Raw genomic sequence first — 19,585 nt, 5'->3', positions numbered from 1 at the left:
ATCGAGACTACGAAAAACAGACAGGATATGTGATTCCTTAACAGTGCATTTTTATACCTAAATTTAAATTTAAAGGTTTATAATTGTTGACATGTACATATCAATGACAGTGTTGACAGTGTTGAATTTCTCTGGACTTGGTCACTTTTCTTTGGATTTGACAATTTTCTCTGGATTTGAAAATTTTCTTTGAATTTGACAATTTTCTCTGGATTATCCTTGAATTTTCTCTAGATTTAGCAATTTTCTCTGGGTTAGAGTGAGATTTTCTCTGAGTTTGAGATTTTCTCTTAATCAACAATACATGTATAGAAGTAATAATAAATCTATATGATTTCCAACATATAATGGGCAAGAGAAAAACTAGAAAATCATATATCAGGAAAAAAAAACCCAGAGATCACACTTTAAAATGTTCCATTGCCTATCATATAGATTTTCTCTGAGTTTGAGATTTTCTCTGAGTTTGCATTTTGGATAAAATCAAAGGCTCTGATTTTAACATTTAAGAATGGGTATTCTGTTATGGAATTTTATGCATTTACTTTGTCATGTCTAATTACAAGATTGATCACCTTCTACAATGTTGATGTGTGTTCATTCAAAGTACAAATGAAGACAAATGGTGTGTTATTTTGAGAGCTGCTGATATTGTGATTTTTTTTTTTTTTTTTTTTTTTTTATGTTAGTCCATAGATCCAGAGAAATTTGAATGTTCAAAGTCTTGAATCCAGATAAATTCTTTGGAAGCCCAGAATTTTTTTGAATAGAATTTCTCTGGCAAAAATTTCTCTGCGCTGAAATTTCTTTGGACTGGAATTTCTCTGGGCTGAAATTTCTCTGGAATGAAATTTCTCTGGTTCAATGTTGATAGACCTTAGACATTATGAAAATATTAAATATCCTTTATACTACAAATTTTTAATATACCCTAAAAAAAAACTCCTTAAATAAATTAATTTGATTTATACAAAACCAAAATTCAATTTTTTTTTTTTTTGGAATTCCAATTATTCAAATTATTTTACCAAGTCCTAAACCCCAAAAACAAAAACATTTCCTACAGGTTGATTAAACAAGAATGCCCCAACTAGCAACTCTTCGTCTCCTACTCTCCTGCGCCAATCACCCCACCTCTCCCTTCATTCTCTCTCCTCTCAGACCCTCGTTCTCTTCCCTCTCTCTCCTCTTCTCCAAAACCTCTCAAACTCTGAAACCCACCTCTCTCTTCACTGCCTTCTCTTCTTCCCACTCCAAGAAACGGCGAGGCCATTCCCGTCCTCCTCTCAATCTCACCCGCAGGAACAACAGTTCTTTGACAGAGACTGGGAAGAGAGAGAAAGGGTTTGAAATGGAAGAGACTGAGTCTGTTTGGTTTAACAAGAAACGGGCTGAGGGCACAGATAACAGTGATAGACCCAGAAAAATTCTCCCCCTGAAGGACCGCAAGCTTAATCCTTCCAATACCATTTGCTACGTTCAGGTATGTCCGTTTCTATGCCTATATATATATATATGTATGTATCTATGTATATACAACTGATTTGCTTTGTGGGTTTTGATTTCCATTTCCTAATCTTAACTGGGTCTATCTTAAAGGGTTTGATTAGTCTGTAAATGAAAAATGTTCCAGAATTTTTGGTGAAATTGTTTATCGGACAGTTGGTTCAATTGGGAGAAAGGTCCTTTTAATGTTGGTGCCATGTATTAATTTTGTTAGATTTTTTGTTTTAGTGTTTTTAAGAACTGGACTTGTGGAATTTGGTTTAGAGCAGAGGGTATATGCAAATGCAATGGCGGAGCCAGAAATCTTGTTAGGAGGGGCCAAATAATATACATATACAATAAAAATTGATTACAAAATTTATTTTATTACATTCTTAATAAAGTTTTAGTGCATATGTTATCCTAAAATATTCACTTTTATAAGCATAAAAATTGAATATTATCATTAAATTCACAAATAAAAATGTTAGTTAATATTGAATAAATATCTACAAAACAAAAAGTATAAAAATAGGATTATAAAGTACTTTTTACACACTTTAAAAAAATTTCGAAAAACGATAACATGTAAGCATATTTGTCAAATCGGGATTCAATCGTTAATCGAAATGGTACTGTATCAAATTGCAAATCGAATTGAATCGTAAAGCTTCGGTGACATTTTTTAAATTACATAGAAAAATATATCTACACACTTAGATATTAAATATATCTAATAAATATAAAATATTTAAACTTGAATCAATGAAAATATTGTTTTAAATGATGAGCATGTGATCTAGGTAAGAAATTTCCCTTTTACATACTATTTCTTATAAACCATTTCTAATAAAGAAAGCAAACAAAGACAAACTGTTAATTTTCACGTAACAATAACTCAAAAACAATTTTTTTTAACTTTTTACAAGGTTAAAAAAACCAAAATCTTCAAGTGTTTTCTAAAATCCCACTTGATACGTTCAAAAAATTTATTTTGTAAATACAAGTACTTAAATAAAATTGAATATGTAAGCCTAGAATATTGTAGAGAGAGTTTATTTTTTTGGGCTAAGGTTTGAGTATTTGAGAGTAAACAGAGAGGGAGAAAGTCAAAAGATGGCATATAGTAATCCTAAAGACCTTAAAAAGTTGTGTGAGCCATTTTCCAACAATAAAATAGCAAAAAAGAAAGCCAAACATTAATTTTAGCAATTCACGATTCAACGATTCACCTACGATTCACAAAACCTGTTCGTATCAATTACCCACTGAAGCGTATCGAATCAAATCGTACGATTCTAATAACAGAGCACATAAGTACTTTTTTTACATAATAGCCATAGTTGGGTCATAACTAACACCAATTTTAGCTATAATATAACCGGTGACCAATTTAGTCATAACCAAAGTCACAACAATGAGTCAGAATCCATACCGCTCTAAGACATAATCGAATATTATTAAGGGATATAACCAATTTTGATTTAACAATTTGCTAGCCTTGCCACCACAATAGCCCATAACCAAACATTACAATGATTCATAACCAACACCAATTTAGACCATTACTTGCATATATTACACAATCATGTGTATTGTAGCATGACCTAGCTAAAGGCTTCAAACAAATTGGAACTTCAAAGGAAATGTTTGTAGAGACCATGGCCACTCCTAGCCACCCCTTGGGTTCACCTTCATGAAGGAAAATGCTAAACATAAATAATTTTTATTTGAAAAAACCCATACATATGTGGCAATCACTTGTTGCAAGTACAAACTATAGTGATGTTTTTTTTTTTTTTTTTTTTTTTGAATGAATATAAATGAGACTCATCATTTTGTATGAATTTTATATATACAAATTTTGTTTGTATAGCATTACCCTTTCATGAATTATGTTTCTCTCAACTGGTTTTTTGGAAACTTTGAGGTTGACAACAGGGAATATGACAAAGTTTGAACATTCATGTCATGTTTGATGGTGTGGTTTCCTAGGATTGTAGATACTGTAAAAAATTAATGTATTATTGATTGATCATAATGTTATATTTATTACAATGATTCATGATTCCTATATATAGAAGAGGGTGAGTGTGTAGTAGGTAAGGAGTAAGTGAAGTGGAGGTGGTAGTGGTGTAGTGGGTTAGGTTTAGTGGAGTAGGTGAGGTGGTAGTGGTGTAGTAGAGTAGGTTTAGTGGAGTAGGTTTAAGTGGGTGAAGTAGGTGATAGGTTTTAACAGCCCCCCGCAAACTCAAGGGGGATAGGAACTAGCCAACTTGAGTTTGGAGAGAGTAACAAAACAAGAAAATAGACGAATACATAAAAGAAAAGAGGATAGGAGACACTGTATGGTCGTGTCAGACCGATGGTGAAGACACTGTATGGTGATGTCATAACGTTGTAGAGGACACTGGATGGTTGTGTCAGACCGATGTAGAACACAGTTTATGGGGTCATGTCGGACCGTTGTAGCAGACAATGTTGTGATAGTTGTTGTGACAGTTTACGGAGTCTTGCTGGACCCTTGTAGAAACTAACCGAAATCAATGTCGGGACAGTTTACAGAGTCTTGTCGGACACATGAAGGAGCTAACCGGAATCAATGTCGGGACAGTTTACAGAGTCTTGTCGGACCCTTGAAGGAGCTAACCGGAATCAATGTCGGGACAGTTTACAGAGTCTTGTCGGACCCCTAAAAAGTCGCACCCTCAAAAGGTGTGCCCAATCTTTCAAAAGGCGTGCCATCAAAAGGCGTGCCCAATCCATAAAAAGGCGTGCCATCAAAAGGCGTGCCTATCAAAAGGAGCGCCCATGTTGTCGGCGAGCGCTGAGAGGCGCATGATGCGCGTGTCTGCCTCGGCTATTTAACCAAGGTTGAGGCGGAGGCTGTGCAAATCAGTCTGAAACCGCCGAAAATCCTTTGAAAAAACTCTTCCGTTTCTGAGAAAGAGATTCTGGAACACTCTGTTGCCATTCTGTAACCAACCCTTCTCTGAAACACTCAGCAACCCATAACATGGCCTCGTCTTCCCGTTCAGCTACCCAGAATATGGCCTCTTCGACCCGTGGTCTGCTCACTCTCTTTCCCGACCTCAACGAGTCAACAAGAGAGATAACTGGTGCGGTGGCCAGTGAACCTCAACCAAGCGCCTCTGGTTTTGCTCCGTTGAACTTTCCGATGCGGTCGGTGGAGCAAAAAATGGCGGTGCAAACTGATATTGAGGCCAATTAGTATACTTTGAAGTCATGTGTGGAGACCATGACGGCGGTCACAAACCTGTCGCACCGACTGCAGAGTAGGACAAATGAGGTGTAGCAGTTAAACGCCCAACTGGCTCTGCTCCAACGCATGTATAAGGATGCGCGAGCAGAAATAAGTGTGCTAAAGGCGGAAAATAAGGAGCTGAAGCGGAAGGCCACCGTGATGTTCCGATTTGGAGGTCCGTCATATGCTGCAGTGGAGGAGCAGGGAGTAGTGATCGTGCCCAGTGGAGTGGGAAACACGGAGGCAACACCGTCAAGGACCGCCCAGGACGGAGGCAAGAAGAAAAGACCGGCGGAATAGGCGAAGAAGTGAGGTCGGTGGGTGGCCGTCGGCAGAAAAGAAAACAAATCTTTGGGTGTTTGTGTTTTGGTTTTTTTTTTTTTTGTGTGTGTGTGTAAAATTGTGATCGGGGTTGATCCCTGAGATGAATAAAATATGGTTTGGTGTGCAAAGCTATATTTTTTTTTTTTTGTGAAAAATGGAACACAAAAAAAAGATAAGATAAATAAATAAAAATTCTATTTTGTGGTGAGGGAGTCGGTGAGGGAGGTGCAAAAGGTGATTAAAAGAAATAAATAAAGAAAGAGTGTGATGATGGATATGGGTATAGATGTAATAAAGGAATGAAAAGAAAGAAATAAATAAAGAAAGAAAAGAAGAAAAGAAAATGGGTTTGTGAATCTGTGCAATATGTTATAATAAACATATATATATATAGATATATATTAAAATAAAAGAAAGTTGAGTGGGTTGATTTAAAAAAAGGATTGTGGGTTTGAAAGTGGAAAATAAAGAAAAGAAAAGAAAAGAAAGGGGATCATGTGGTGAAAGAAAAAGGAGCTGTGGGTTTGAAAAAGTAAAGTGAGAGAGAGGAATTTCGTTGCAAGTTTTCTGACTCTTCTCAAAAACAACACAGCAGTGTTGACATCCTTGGGCACCACATCAAAGATGAGAGAGAGAGATGAGATGAATCTGTTTGGAACAGCCACAACCATGTACTTCCCATGGCGATGGAACAGCCACAGCAGCGTTAAACTCCACAAATGCCTTCTCTGGATCTTGATTCCTCAGAAAATTCTTTCCAGATTTCAAATGGGAAATCAATTCATGCTTCCTTGGATCAACAATGACTTCATTTTCTTGTATTCTACCACTAACAGGAGCATAACTCAGAGTGGGGGCATAAGACTCGATCTTTGCTTGCCTTCTTAGTGCTGCATTGATCTGGCGCAACTGCTCATTCAGCCGTTCCAATTCTCCTCTCCTGTGTCTTGCAAGCAATCCTCCAACTGTGGCCCCTACAAGGGCTACAAATAGCAGTAAGGGCATGTCGAAAGCAGATCTATCAGCCTCACATGTTTCTGCCAGAGCTTCAAAAGGCATACGCAACATCAAGGCATTAGTGACAATAAGTGCCACGGCTGGGGATCTTACAGGAACCATCACCTGAGCAACTAAGTCTTCCAGAGTGGTGTCATAATCTACTTGTGTATGGACAGTATCACAAGTTCCTTCTGATACAGAGGTGTTGACATCATTTACTCCTGTAAGCATAGACCGACTGCCTAGCAGTGGCAAAGACATGGAGTTTGAGAGGAATTTGGCCGGAGGAAGATGAGCGGCGGTGAAATACGGCGGCGGAGTGAGGGCGTGTAGAAAACTTTAGCGGAATTTGGTTGAGGTCCGGCGGACGGCTAAGGTGAGGTTGCCGCCCGCCGGTGAAGCGAAAATATTAGGTTCTAAACCTGCTCTGATACCATGTAAAAAATTAATGTATTATTGATTGATCATAATGTTATATTTATTACAATGATTCATGATTCCTATATATAGAAGAGGGTGAGTGTGTAGTAGGTAAGGAGTAGGTGAAGTGGAGGTGGTAGTGGTGTAGTGGGTTAGGTTTAGTGGAGTAGGTGAGGTGGTAGTGGTGTAGTGGGTTAGGTTTAGTGGAGTAGGTTTAAGTGGGTGAAGTAGGTGATAGGTTTTAACAATGTTTTTTTATTAGCATTGTGGATTCTATTATATAGTTTTTGGACCCTGGGTTGTTTTTTTTTTTGATTTTGCTGCCTTTTTTGCAGTTTTTGAATCAAAAATATTAAATTTTTAGCTGCCTCTATGTTGCAGATTATGGGGACAGGAATGGATACTCAGGATACATCACCATCAGTCTTGCTTTTCTTTGACAAGCAAAGATTTATATTTAATGCTGGAGAAGTAAGGATTGCTTGTTAGTCACCAAGTAGGAATTCCGTCTACTAATTGAATTTCTTTCTTGTATTAGTTACCCATTAGTGTAAAGGAAAATAAATGTCCATGGTTTCGTCTTCCTATTCATTTTAATATTTTTTACATGGTTTATTGGGTGTAATGTTACCCTCAGCTTGTTGTCAATTCCCTTATTGTACAACTTTTTGATTCAGTGACCTCATTTAGGTTTGGTTGAAATTTGATGTGAATTTTTTGCCAACAATGTCAATTTGGCTTCTTTATTACACTTGCTTGTTTACCAGGATGGCTATTGTTTTTCTTGTAATAAGTCTATTTTTTTAATTTTTTTTTTTAAAGAACTCAAATGCTTCAACTTTCCTATTATATTTTCTACAATAGTCTAAGAAACAAAATGAGTTGGAGTAAAACTTTTAGTTATCCATTTTTCCTTTTGAGTACTTTGACTGGCCATGTGTCTGATCCAATATGTGCTAGTTTAAAGGATACAGAAGTAGTTCTTTTATTACCTTTGGATATCTTATAGAACTATGGGATTGAAGATGTTAATTTCTACTCTTTTCTTTCTTTCTTTTTTTCTTGGATTTTATTTTTAAAGAAATGGTTTGGAGCTTCACAACAATCACACTCTTTAGTATGTAATTCTTGTTCCAGGGATTGCAACGCTTCTGTACAGAGCATAAAATTAAGCTGTCAAAGGTATCTTCCAACTTTCTAATTTCTTTTTCTTCTTTTGTGGATGGATGCATATTTTTAGATTCTTCATCTTTAACTAGAATATTGTTCCTTTGTCTGTGGAGTGGATGGACACACTGATACTGTTCCTTTCTTTAGATTGATTACATATTTCTCTCTCGTGTATGCTCAGAAACTGCCAGTGGACTTCCAGGTTTGTATCCTAAAATCATATTTGAAATTTCACTAAAAAAAATTGCCCTTTACCTATAGTGTAAAACAATTATGAATTAAAAATATTAAAAATTATTTTTAAGACATTAATATTCTACTTTATTATTTAAGTGTGGTGATGTTTTGAGAGTCCATGAAACACTTTAGTTTCTACTCTATTTTCCAGGTCTTTTATTGACATTGGCTGGCATGGGAGAAGAAGGAATGTCTGTGAGTATGAATTTGCTTGATCTATCAGTAACTTTTTTCTTTTTTTTTTTCTCCTTTTCCCAGTGAAATGGAATCAGACTATCAGACTGATAAATAATGTCAATGATTGCTATTTTTTTTTAAGGTCAATGTATGGGGACCTTCAGATCTGGAGTACTTAGTTGATGCAATGAGGTCATTTATCCCAAAGGCTTCCATGGTTCACACAAATAGTTTTGGACCATCACTGGGTTCTGAAGGGGTTTCTATTCCTGATCCAAAGAAGTTTACTGAACCTATTATTCTCATTGATGACGAGGTTGTCAAAATATCAGCTTTGCTCCTGCGACCAATCTCCTCAGAAGTGACAGAATTAGATCTAGAGGATAGAAGAAATCAATATTCAGAACCCTGTTTACCACAAAGTCCAAATAATGAAGTGTTAAAATTCAAGTATTATTGATTGATTTATTGATTGATTGATAGTTACAAGATTGATTAATTACAATTCCTATACAATCTATATATAGAAGAAAATGTGGTAGTAGGTGTAGTGGAGGTGATAGTGGGTTAGGTGAAGTGGAGTGTGTGGTGAAGTGGAGGTAGGTGAAGTGGAGTGTGTAGTGGAGTAGGTGAAGGTAAAGATGGGAAATTCTAACAGCCCCCCGCAAACTCAAGGAGGAGAGAAACTAACCAACTTGAGTTTGGAGAGAGTAACAAAACAAGAAAATACATAAAAATAAAAAAGGATAGGAGACACTGTATGGTCGTGTCAGACCGTTGGTGAAGACACTGTATGGGGTGTCTTAACGTTGTAGAGGACACTGTATGGTGGTGTCATAACGGTGTAGAGGACACTGGATGGCGGTGTCAGACCGATGTAGAAGACAGTTTATGGGGTCATGTCGGACCGTTGTAGCAGACAATGTTGTGACAGTTGTTGTGACAGTTTACAGAGTCTTGCTGGACCCTTGTAGAAACTAACCGGAATCAATGTCGGGACAGTTTACAGAGTCTTGTCGGACCCATAAAGGAGCTAACCGGAATTAATGTCGGGACAGTTTACAGAGTCTTGTCGGACCCATAAAGGAGCTAACCGGAATCAATGTCGGGACAGTTTACAGAGTCTTGTCGGACCCATAAAGGAGCTAACCGGAATCAATGTCGGGACAGTTTACAGAGTCTTGTCGGACCCATAAAGGAGCTAACCGGAATCAATGTCGGGACAGTTTACAAAGTCTTGTCGGACCCTTGTAGAAGTTGCACCCTCAAAAGGTGTGCCCAAAGTTGTCAAAAAGTGTGCCATCAAAAGGCGTGTCCATTTTATCAAAAGATGTGCCATGAAAAGGCGTGCCAGTGTGTCGGGCGGCAAGAGGCGCGCGATGCGCGTGGCTGCCTCGGCTATTTAACCATGACAGAGCCTGAGGCCGAGGCAGAAGCAAAAAAACTGCGAAATCCTCTGTAAAACTCTTCGTTGTGCTGAGAGAGAGAGGCTGTAACACTGTTGTGCTGAGAGAGAAACTCTGTAATACGCTGTAACACTCTGTTGCCCAGAAAAATGGCCTCGTCCTCGTCTTCCCGTGGACTGCTCACCCTCTTTCCCGACCTCAACGAGTCAACGAGAGAGAGAACTGGTGCGGTGGCACTGGAACCTCAACCAAACACCGCTGGGTATACTCCGTTGAACTTTCCGATGCGGTCGGTGGAGCAAAGAATGGCAGTGCTGTCGGATGTGGAGGCCAATCAGTATACTTTGAAGGTATGTGTGGAAAGCATGACGGCGGTCACAAACCTGTCGAACCGGCTGCAGAGTAGGACAAATGAGGTGCAGCAGTTAAACTCCCAACTGGCTCTGCTCCAACGCATGTATAAGGATGCGCGAGCAGAGATAAGTGTGCTGAAGGCGGAAAATAAGGAACTGAAGCGGAAGGCCACCGTGATGTTCCGATTTGGAGGACCGCCAGATGCTGCAGTGGAGGAGCAGACTGGAGGCAAAAAGAAGAGGCCGGCGGCAGAGTAGAGAAGAAAAATCCCACTGTGGGTGTGGATGTTTTGTGTTTTGTGTTTTTTTTTTTTTTTTTTTTTTTTTTTTTTTTTTTTTGTTGTAAAATGATGATCGGGATGAGCCCCAACATGAATAAAATGAGTGTGGTAGCAGTTCGTCTTCTTCCTTGGTTTTTTGTTTTTTTGTTTTTTTTTTTGTTTTTTTTTTTAATAAAATAATAATAATAATAATAATAAAAAATAAAATGAAGTGGAGGCATGGTCTGAATGATGTCTTTGTGAAGTTGGGGGCATGGTCTGACAACGAGTGGGGTGGCATGTAAAGAAAAAATAAAAAAATAAAAGAAGAAAAGTAAAATAAAATAATAATAATAATAATAATAAATAAATAAAAGGAAGTGGAGGCATGTGGTGATGAATAAAATAAAGGAGTGGGGTGAGAGAGGCGAAGTAATGGTGTCCAGAGCCTCAGTGGAGTGACAGGGCTGACAGCAATTTCACTACTAATAATACTCAGCTTGGATGGAGAGCTCTAGGGAACCATCTGTCGGGGTTTCCAAACCAGAGCAGGGAGACATCCTCATTGATATTAATGACCGATTCCCTCGTGATTTCCTTTCGGATACATTCTCTAAGGCAATATTGTCTGAGGTTTCATCCGGGTTGAGTCCGCTACAGAAAGACGGAGCTGGTTTGAGCTTCAACATAGAAAATCAGGATCCTAAACACTGGTCAGTTTTCCAGAAATTGGCAGAAGATGAGATCGGCTGAGATCTGCCTCTCGGCTGGAGACAGAAGTCGGAGTCGAAGCCTGGCGGGAGTGCGGTGCCAACGACGGCCTTAGCTACAGCTTCGAGCTCGTCCAGGACGGCGCCGACAGGGAGCCCCAAGGGAAGTGGGGACTTCGGGTACGGGCTGTGGCCGTACTGCATGTATAGAGGGTTCGTGATGGGAGGGAAGCAAGTGCAGTAAACCCACGGTAGAAGTTAGTGTGCAGTACGTGAACTGCACAGAAGATGCGGCCGCATTCGTGGCATTGTCAGCGGCCGTTGATCTTAGCACGGACGCTGATCTTAACTTGAGGAGGTTCCAATTCAGGGAACTTCAAGCTGCAACAGACAATTTCAGCAGCAAGAACATACTAGGGAAAGGTGGTTCACGGCAGCAAGAAATATGGCAGCGGAGTGAAGGTATGTGTAGAGGTCCGGCGGGCGGCCAAGGCGAGGCTGCCGCCCGCCGGTGAAGCAGAATTATTAGCTTCTCAACCTTGCTCTGATACCATGTTAAAATTCAAGTATTATTGATTGATTTATTGATTGATTGATAGTTACAAGATTGATTAATTACAATTCCTATACAATCTATATATAGAAGAAAATGTGGTAGTAGGTGTAGTGGAGGTGATAGTGGGTTAGGTGAAGTGGAGTGTGTGGTGAAGTGGAGGTAGGTGAAGTGGAGTGTGTAGTGGAGTAGGTGAAGGTAAAGATGGGAAATTCTAACATGAAGTTAAGCTTGTGTTAAAGCCTGGTGATATATCTGTGATATATGTCTGTGAATTGCCTGAAATTAAGGGGAAATTCGATCCAAAAAAAGCTGTTGCTCTTGGATTGAAACCTGGGCCGAAGTATCGTGAACTGCAATTGGGGAATTCAGTGAAATCAGATCATCAAAATATCATGGTGGGTTTCAAAATCCCTTTCATATATGCTTTTGATTGTATGTCTCTTACTTACTTTATTATGTAGGTTCATCCTAGCGACGTGTTGGGTCCTTCTATTCCAGGTCCTATCGTACTCATTGTCGACTGCCCAACATCATGTCATTTGCAAGAGTTGTTGTCTTTGCAGTCTCTTAGCAGTTATTATGGAGATATGTCGAGCAACCCAGTAGAGACTTCGAAATCTGTGAATTGCATCGTTCACCTATGTCCTGCATCCGTCATAAACACCAATGCTTATCAGAAGTGGATGACAAGATTTAGGGGTGCCCAACATGTCATGGCAGGACATGAAAGGTGAGTTTAGTCTTCTCCGAATGCATATGAAGAAGTTGTTCTGTGTTGTTTTGTCATTCATTCTCAAGGGAGCATGCAGTTATTTTATCGTTTGTGCAGGAAGAACGTTGAGGTTCCTATTTTAAAATCAAGTGCAAGGATTGCAGCACGACTTAATTACCTGTGTCCTCAGTTGTTTCCAGCTCCTGGTTTTTGGTCTCTTCAACATCCCAATGGCTCAGTGCCTGGCTCTAGGGCATTGATTGAGGTTTGTTTGTTGCATGAGTTTTGGTGACTGTTAAATTTTAGTATGTTTTCTGGTTATCGAGCACTTGACTTGGTTTCTTGCTCACAGGTTCCTGTTTCAAAGCTTTGTGAAAGCATCTCTGCTGAAAATCTCCTAAAGGTACAAAGTACAAACAGTTTACTGATCAGGCTGAAATTGGCCATTGATGAAATGACTGTTTAAATCCTTCCCATTCTTTACATGCTTCAGGGCTGTTTTCATCTTTTCTTCTGTGAAACTTTTTAATCCTGTCTATGATCAGGTTTCGAATCTTATGATTCTACTGGGTCATTGAATTCAGTTTGTGTTCATATCTGCCAAATAATACTCATCAGATTGAAATATATGATGGCTGTTAAAATCCACCCACTACACCACTACCACCTCACCTACTCCACTAAACCTAACCCACTACACCACTACCACCTCACCTACTCCACTAAACCTAACCCACTACACCACTACCACCTCCACTTCACCTACTCTTTACCTACTACACACTCACCCTCTTCTATATATAGGAATCATGAATCATTGTAATTTAGATCAATACAACAATCAATAATACAATCATTTCTCTTTATACATTAAATTTCTACATGGTATCAGAGCAAGGTTAAGAAGCTAGTAATTCTGCTTCACCGGCGGGCGGCAGCCTCGCCTTGGCCGCCCGCCGGACCTCCACACATTCCTTCACTCCGCTGCCACAAATTCCACATCTCTCTCTCAATTTCTTTTACACTCTCCTGGCATCAAACCAAGGAGACCCACGGCTCTCTCTCCCTCTCTCTAGATTTAGTATATACAGAGAGCTATGGAGTCTAAGCCAAGCTTACTGAGGAACATTCTGGTTCGACTCTGTCTTCGGTGTTCTCATCATCGCCGTCCGATTCGCCTACGTCGTCACCATCAGAGGCGAATCCTGCGATCTCGGAAGCTTCTGCTTCTTTTCCTCGCCGGAAAATCTCAACCTCGTGATCGGCGTCCAAAATCGCAGGTCATCGGCGATCATTTCAAACGACGCCGCCCTGATTGCATCATCAGCGACATGTTCCATCCCTGGACTGCCGACCTTGGTGCTCGCCTCGGCATTCCCAGGTTCTTGTTCTATGTTACAGAGACATTTGCTTTGCCGGGTCTCCCCGATGATAACATCATATTTTCCAAGAGAAAAATCCCATACTGGTTTAAGGAGAAAGGAACTAGTTATGGACAAATAATTGACGAGGTCATGTTACTTTCCAACCCATGTGCACTTTTGTTTTTATTCTACTTTTTGACATACCAACTCATGTGCACCTTTTTTTTTTTTTTTTTTTTCTCTTTTATTCTACTTTTTGACCCATCATTCCACCACCTTCCTCTTTTTTTCTAAATCATATTTTTATCACCGCCCACTCCATGATACCTATTTTTTATTATTATTATTATTATTCTTATTAAAAAAAAAAAAACACCAAACACCATTGCAAACCATTTACAAATTTGCACAACCAATCATATTTTATTTATCTCAGGGAACAACCCCGATCACACTTTTACACACACACACACACACACAAAAAAAAAAAAAAAAAAAAAAAAAAAAAAAAACCAAACAAACAAAACAACCACATCCACCGGCGGGATTTTTTTTTTTTTCTTCTCTACTCTACCGCTGGTCTCTTTTTCTTGCCTCCGTCCTGGGCGGCTCTTGACGGTGCTCCCTCTGTACTTCCTAGACCACCAAGCAAGTTGCCTACTCCCTGCTCCTCCACTGCAGCATATGGCGGCCCTCCAAATCGGAACATCACGGTGGCCTTCCGCTTCAGCTCCTTATTTTCCGCCTTTAGCACACTTAACTCTGCTCGCGCATCCTTATACATGCGTTGGAGCAGAGCCAGTTGGGCGTTTAACTGCTGCACCTCATTTGTCCTACTTTGCAGCCGGTTCGACAAATTTGTAACCGCAGTCATGGTTTCCACACATGACTTCAATGTATACTGATTGGCCTCCACATCCGACTGCACTGCCATTCTTTGCTCCACCGACCGCATCGGAAAGTTCAACGGAGCAAAACCAGAGGTGTTTGGTTGAGGTTCACGGGCCTCCGCACCAGTTATCTCTCTTGTTGACTCGTTGAGGTCGGGAAAGAGAGTGAGTAGACCACGGGATGAAGAGGCCATATTCTGGGTAGCTGAACGGGAAGAAGAGGCCATGTTTTTTGGGTTGCTGAATGTTTCAGCGAAATAGCAATTTCAGACTGATAATGTTCGGAAGGGGAGTGTTTCAAGATTTGCAGCTCTTAGAGGCAATCTCTCAGAAAAACAAATCTCTCTCTCAGAAAATGAAGAGTTTTTCAGAAGTTTTTTTCTCAGGTTTTTTTGTCTTCGCTTCTGCCTCAAGCACAGCCTCCGCATTGGTTTATATCGACACTGACGACGCGGCCGACATGCCACTCTGTCGCTCACGTGCCTCGCCGCGTCTCCGGCTCACCTTTTGATGGCTCGACGCTTTCTGTCGGGCACGACTTTTTATGGATTGGGCACGCATTTTGATGGCACGTCTTTTTATGGATTGGGCACGCCTTTTGATGGCACGCCTTTTGAAAGATTGGGCACACCTTTTGAGGGTGCGACTTTTTAGGGGTCCGACAAGACTCTGTAAACTGTCCCGACATTGATTCCGGTTAGCTCCTTCATGGGTCCGACAAGACTCTGTAAACTGTCTCGACATTGATTCCGGTTAGCTCCTTTATGGGTCCGACAAGACTCTGTAAACTGTCCCGACATTAATTCCGGTTAGCTCCTTTATGGGTCCGACAAGACTCTGTAAACTGTCCCGACATTGATTCCGGTTAGCTCTTTTATGGGTCCGACAAGACTCTGTAAACTGTCCCGACATTGATTCCGGTTAGTTTCTACAAGGGTCCAGCAAGACTCTGTAAACTGTCACAACAACTGTCACAACATTGTCTGCTACAACGGTCCGACATGACCCCGTAAACTGTCTTCTACATCGGTCTGACACCGCCATCCAGTGTCCTCTACACCGTTATGACACCACCATACAGTGTCCTGTACATGGTTATGACACCCCCATACAGTGTCCTCTACAATGTTATGACACCACCATCCAGTGTCTTCACCAATGGTCTGACACGACCATACAGTGTCTCCTATCCTTTTTTATTTTTATGTATTTTCTTGTTTTGTTACTCTCTCCAAACTCAAGTTGGTTAGTTCCTATCCCCCTTGAGTTTGCGGGGGCTGTTAAAATCCACCCACTACACCACTACCACCTCACCTACTCCACTAAACCTAACCCACTACACCACTACCACCTCACCTACTCCACTAAACCTAACCCACTACACCACTACCACCTCCACTTCACCTACTCTTTACCTACTACACACTCACCCTCTTCTATATATAGGAATCATGAATCATTGTAATTTAGATCAATACAACAATCAATAATACAATCATTTCTCTTTATACATTAAATTTCTACAATGGCCTATAATTGTCTTTGATACATAGGTTTTAGGGTTTGATACAAAGTATTCCAATGTTTGTTATGTTTCAAACAGTTCCATTTGCGTCCTTATGCTCAGCTTGGATTAGATAGATCCGGTGTTCCAAGTTCAATTTCTGCTTCAGAAGTCATTGATGAGTTACTTTTGGACATTCCTGAGATTGTAGATGCTGCCCAACAAGTTACCCGGTTCTGGCATGGGGACAAACAGACAAGAGAGGATACGACTGTCATGATCGAAGATCCATGGTTGAATGACAATACTCTTCCTAGTTGCTTGGAAGATATTTCAAGAGAAGACATGGAGATTGTTCTTTTGGGGACTGGTTCGTCCCAACCTTCTAAGTACCGAAATGTTAGTTCTATCTTCATCAATCTTTTCTCGAAAGGAAGCATCCTCCTAGATTGTGGAGAAGGAACCCTCGGTCAGCTGAAAAGAAGGTTGGTAGCAGGAAACTCCTACTTGGGTGATGTTTCTTACTCGGAAATGCTATTCTGCGTTCCCAAGTAAGATACCTGTAAGGAACTCAACTCGCTCTCGACCAAGATAGAACCTTTCAAACATATAAATCACAAAGAACTATATAAAAAAAAAATGCAACTCAACTCATTCTAGTACTTTTTTTGATATTTAACAAACAATTTGTAGTTGACATCAATTTTCAAGTATAATTCATATTTGAACACATATTACAACTAAGCCAAAAAAAAAAAAAAAAAAAATGTTAAATATATACACAATCCCATAGGCGCTTCCAAACTTAGAGATTTGTATATGCTCTCGCTCCCTCGCCCCATTCCTGTCCCCTAGTGTCCATGTCCATTACATTTCAACATTGTTATAGCTTTTCCATATCTTTTATAACACCTGGGTTTTTTTGTTTTTGTTTTTCGAGAACAGATTTGGTGTTGAGGGTGCTGATGATGCTGTGAGAGGTTTAAAATGTATTTGGATTTCTCATATTCATGCAGATCACCATACAGGTCTATCAAGAATACTTGCTCTACGACGAGATCTGTTGAAGGGATTGCCACATGAACCTTTGCTGGTTATTGGCCCTAGGCAGCTTAAGCGATTTCTAGATGCATACCAAGTACTTGAAGATCTAGATATGCAGTTCCTCGATTGCAGGCACACCACAGAAGCTTCATTGGAAGCTTTTGAATCAAACAACAATCTCTTCCCTCCGGGAAGCCATATAAGCACTGTTGGGACAACAAATGAAGACATTGGGCTTGTTTGGTTTGATTTTGGGAGATGAGTTTGGGAGATAAAAAGTACGAAAAGTTGTTTGGTTTGGTTTTTTTGGAAAGATGTTTTGGAAAATTATTTTGAGAGAGAGTTTTGGAAAAAGTGATTGATTTGATGTGTATGAGAGAGAGATTTGTTTGGAAAACTTGTTTGGTTTACAAGTTTTGGGAAATTTTTTTGAGAAAATTTGTTTGGTTTGAGTTTTTCTGAAAACTCATTTGTAGAGAAATTTTCCCAAAAATTTTTGGGAAATTCAAACCAAACGAACCCATTAATTCTACTTTGTTTGCTAAAGGAACTTGTATGCAGAACTGTTGGAGGAAACCAGATAGTCCTGTTAACAATGCTGTGGTTTTTCCCATTTTGAAGAACTTGAAAGAAGTGCTCAGAGAAGTGGGTTTAGATGCTTTGATAAGTTTTCCTGTGGTGCACTGTCCACAGGCATATGGTGCTGCCTTGAAGGCAACTGATTGGATCAATGGTGCTGGAAAAGTGGTACCTGGGTGGAAGATTGTGTACTCTGGTGACAGTAGGCCCTGCCCAGAACTAATTAAGGCATCTCATGAAGCAACAGTTCTTATACACGAGGAAAGTTTTCTCATGGCATTGTGCTTTTTTGCTGTTTTTTAGCTTGTTACTTCATTCAGATAACCCTTATTCGTCCCTAAAACAGTTCTGTAGGATCTTTGGTTCGGCATGACACAGATGGATGTACAACTCTGTACTTGAATAAAGTTGACAGTAGAAAAACGAAACTATTTTTTTTTTTAAAAAAAAAAAAACCCGGATACATCGTTCTCAAAAAAAAAAAAAAAACAAATACAAAATCTCTGGGGGAGTGAGATGGAGGTTGCTTCTTGTGTGGTAGAAACTTACCAAAACTAGACCAATTACCTATGAGCCTGGTCAGAACTCTGAAGAGTGACTCTCAGATCAGATTAGTAGCATTTAAAATAAGGTACTGGAAATCTAAATCTCTAAATATGTTCCAAGTAGATGGAGTCACTATTGTTCTTTGTGCATCCACATCGATCACTTAGCTTTGAATCTTCGTTCAAAGTAGGTCGAGGAATGCACTTACATTGTCCAATGTTTGCTCATACTTGCTTTGTTGGCATAGGGAAACAGTTTTATTTTATCTTTATTGATTCAGTTCTTGTGGTAATTCTGAATAGCAATTCTATCATCCGGATTTCTGATTGTTTTAGATGCTGTAAACAGAGGAAAGGAGATTAAACCTTTTTTGTTTACACTGTTACTTGCAGGCAACATTTGAGGATGCAATGGTAGACGAGGCTATAGCAAGAAACCACAGCACAACAAAGGAAGCCATTGAAGTTGGAAATTCAGCTGGAGCATACCGCATCATTCTCACCCACTTCAGCCAAAGATACCCAAAAATCCCGGTTTTTGATGAAACTCACATGCATAAAACATGTATCGCTTTCGATTTGATGAGTGTTAACTTAGCAGACCTACCTGTACTTCCCAAAGTTCTTCCATTTCTCAAAATTCTTTTTAGAGATGAGATGATTGTTGATGAATCTGATGATATTGTAAATGTTGCAAGTGTGGCTAGTTGAATACAAATGTAGCTTACACATGGTTAAGAGTTATAATTTTTACCCAATTGGGTTTCAAATGTCATAATGGTGAATTTTAGGCTATATTGCTTGACAAACAGGAATTGTTGGACTATTCGGGTGACTAAGAGCCGTGATTCGGACCCCCAGTACGGAAGCACCCCCAGCACCCCTACCTCCATTACCTCCATGTGGGGGGCTGCCAATGAAAGTTTTGGACCAATGAAAATAGACCCCCAGCACCCCCACTGGGGGTCTTAAGCTTTATTCGGTAAGTAAATAGGATTTTGTTAACTTGTGCTTTTAAGGATAAGTTAAGAAACTTAAATTTTTTGTTATGTTTTGATCGAATTAATTTTTTTTATAAATAATATACACAAAAAATTTAACAAAATGAATGATTAAATTATCGAAACAAGATTGTATAGATGAGTGTTTGATAAACTTTTTCAAATAAAATTTTCAAGCAATTTTTTTGACAAAATTATGTTAAAAAAAATCTTGGGTTTTGAGTCTTGTAACAAAATAAATTTTGCGTTTTTAATTTTGTTAATTTAAATTCTAATGTTTTGATTTATTTTCAATCTAAACTATCTATTTATTTTTGTTAAGTAAAATTATTAGAAAAATACATTTTAATGAAAGTGAGTACTTTAAACCTACACTGATTTAAATGATTCAAATATATATTTTTCATAAATTTAACTTTATGAAAATAAATCCCAATTTTATTTTATTTTTTAGTAATTTTCTCAAGTTATTTATTTTAATTTTTTTTTTTGTCTTTTTGAGAATTTGAAAATGAAACAACACCAAACTAAAATCTTTGGAAATAAATGAAAGATTGTATGAATTTGGGCCAAGTACAAAAGTC

At 39.1% G+C, this 19,585-nt stretch overlaps 1 protein-coding gene across 1 annotated transcript; it reads left to right on the top strand.

Annotated features, from left to right (window-relative positions):
- The first annotated feature begins 1,065 nt into the window (after positions 1–1,065).
- Positions 1,066–18,758, top strand: LOC114296990 (tRNase Z TRZ3, mitochondrial-like). The gene is made up of 14 exons (XM_082907801.1): positions 1,066–1,483; positions 6,875–6,964; positions 7,631–7,675; positions 7,811–7,865; positions 8,052–8,095; positions 8,220–8,515; positions 11,586–11,757; positions 11,824–12,092; positions 12,192–12,339; positions 12,427–12,477; positions 15,932–16,317; positions 16,778–17,108; positions 17,402–17,714; positions 18,392–18,758. Exons 1-14 carry the CDS (start codon positions 1,082–1,084, stop codon positions 18,709–18,711), a joined length of 2,922 nt encoding a protein of 973 aa, XP_082763927.1. The 5' UTR covers positions 1,066–1,081; the 3' UTR covers positions 18,712–18,758.
- Positions 18,759–19,585: the final 827 nt, after the last annotated feature.

This window comes from Camellia sinensis, chromosome 15, assembly GCF_055761805.1.
Source record: "Camellia sinensis isolate YWXY chromosome 15, ASM5576180v1, whole genome shotgun sequence".
In the NCBI taxonomy this organism is placed as follows: Eukaryota; Viridiplantae; Streptophyta; class Magnoliopsida; order Ericales; family Theaceae; genus Camellia; species Camellia sinensis.
Note: the sequence above shows the minus strand (reverse complement) of the source record. Positions and strands in the feature narration are given on the sequence as shown.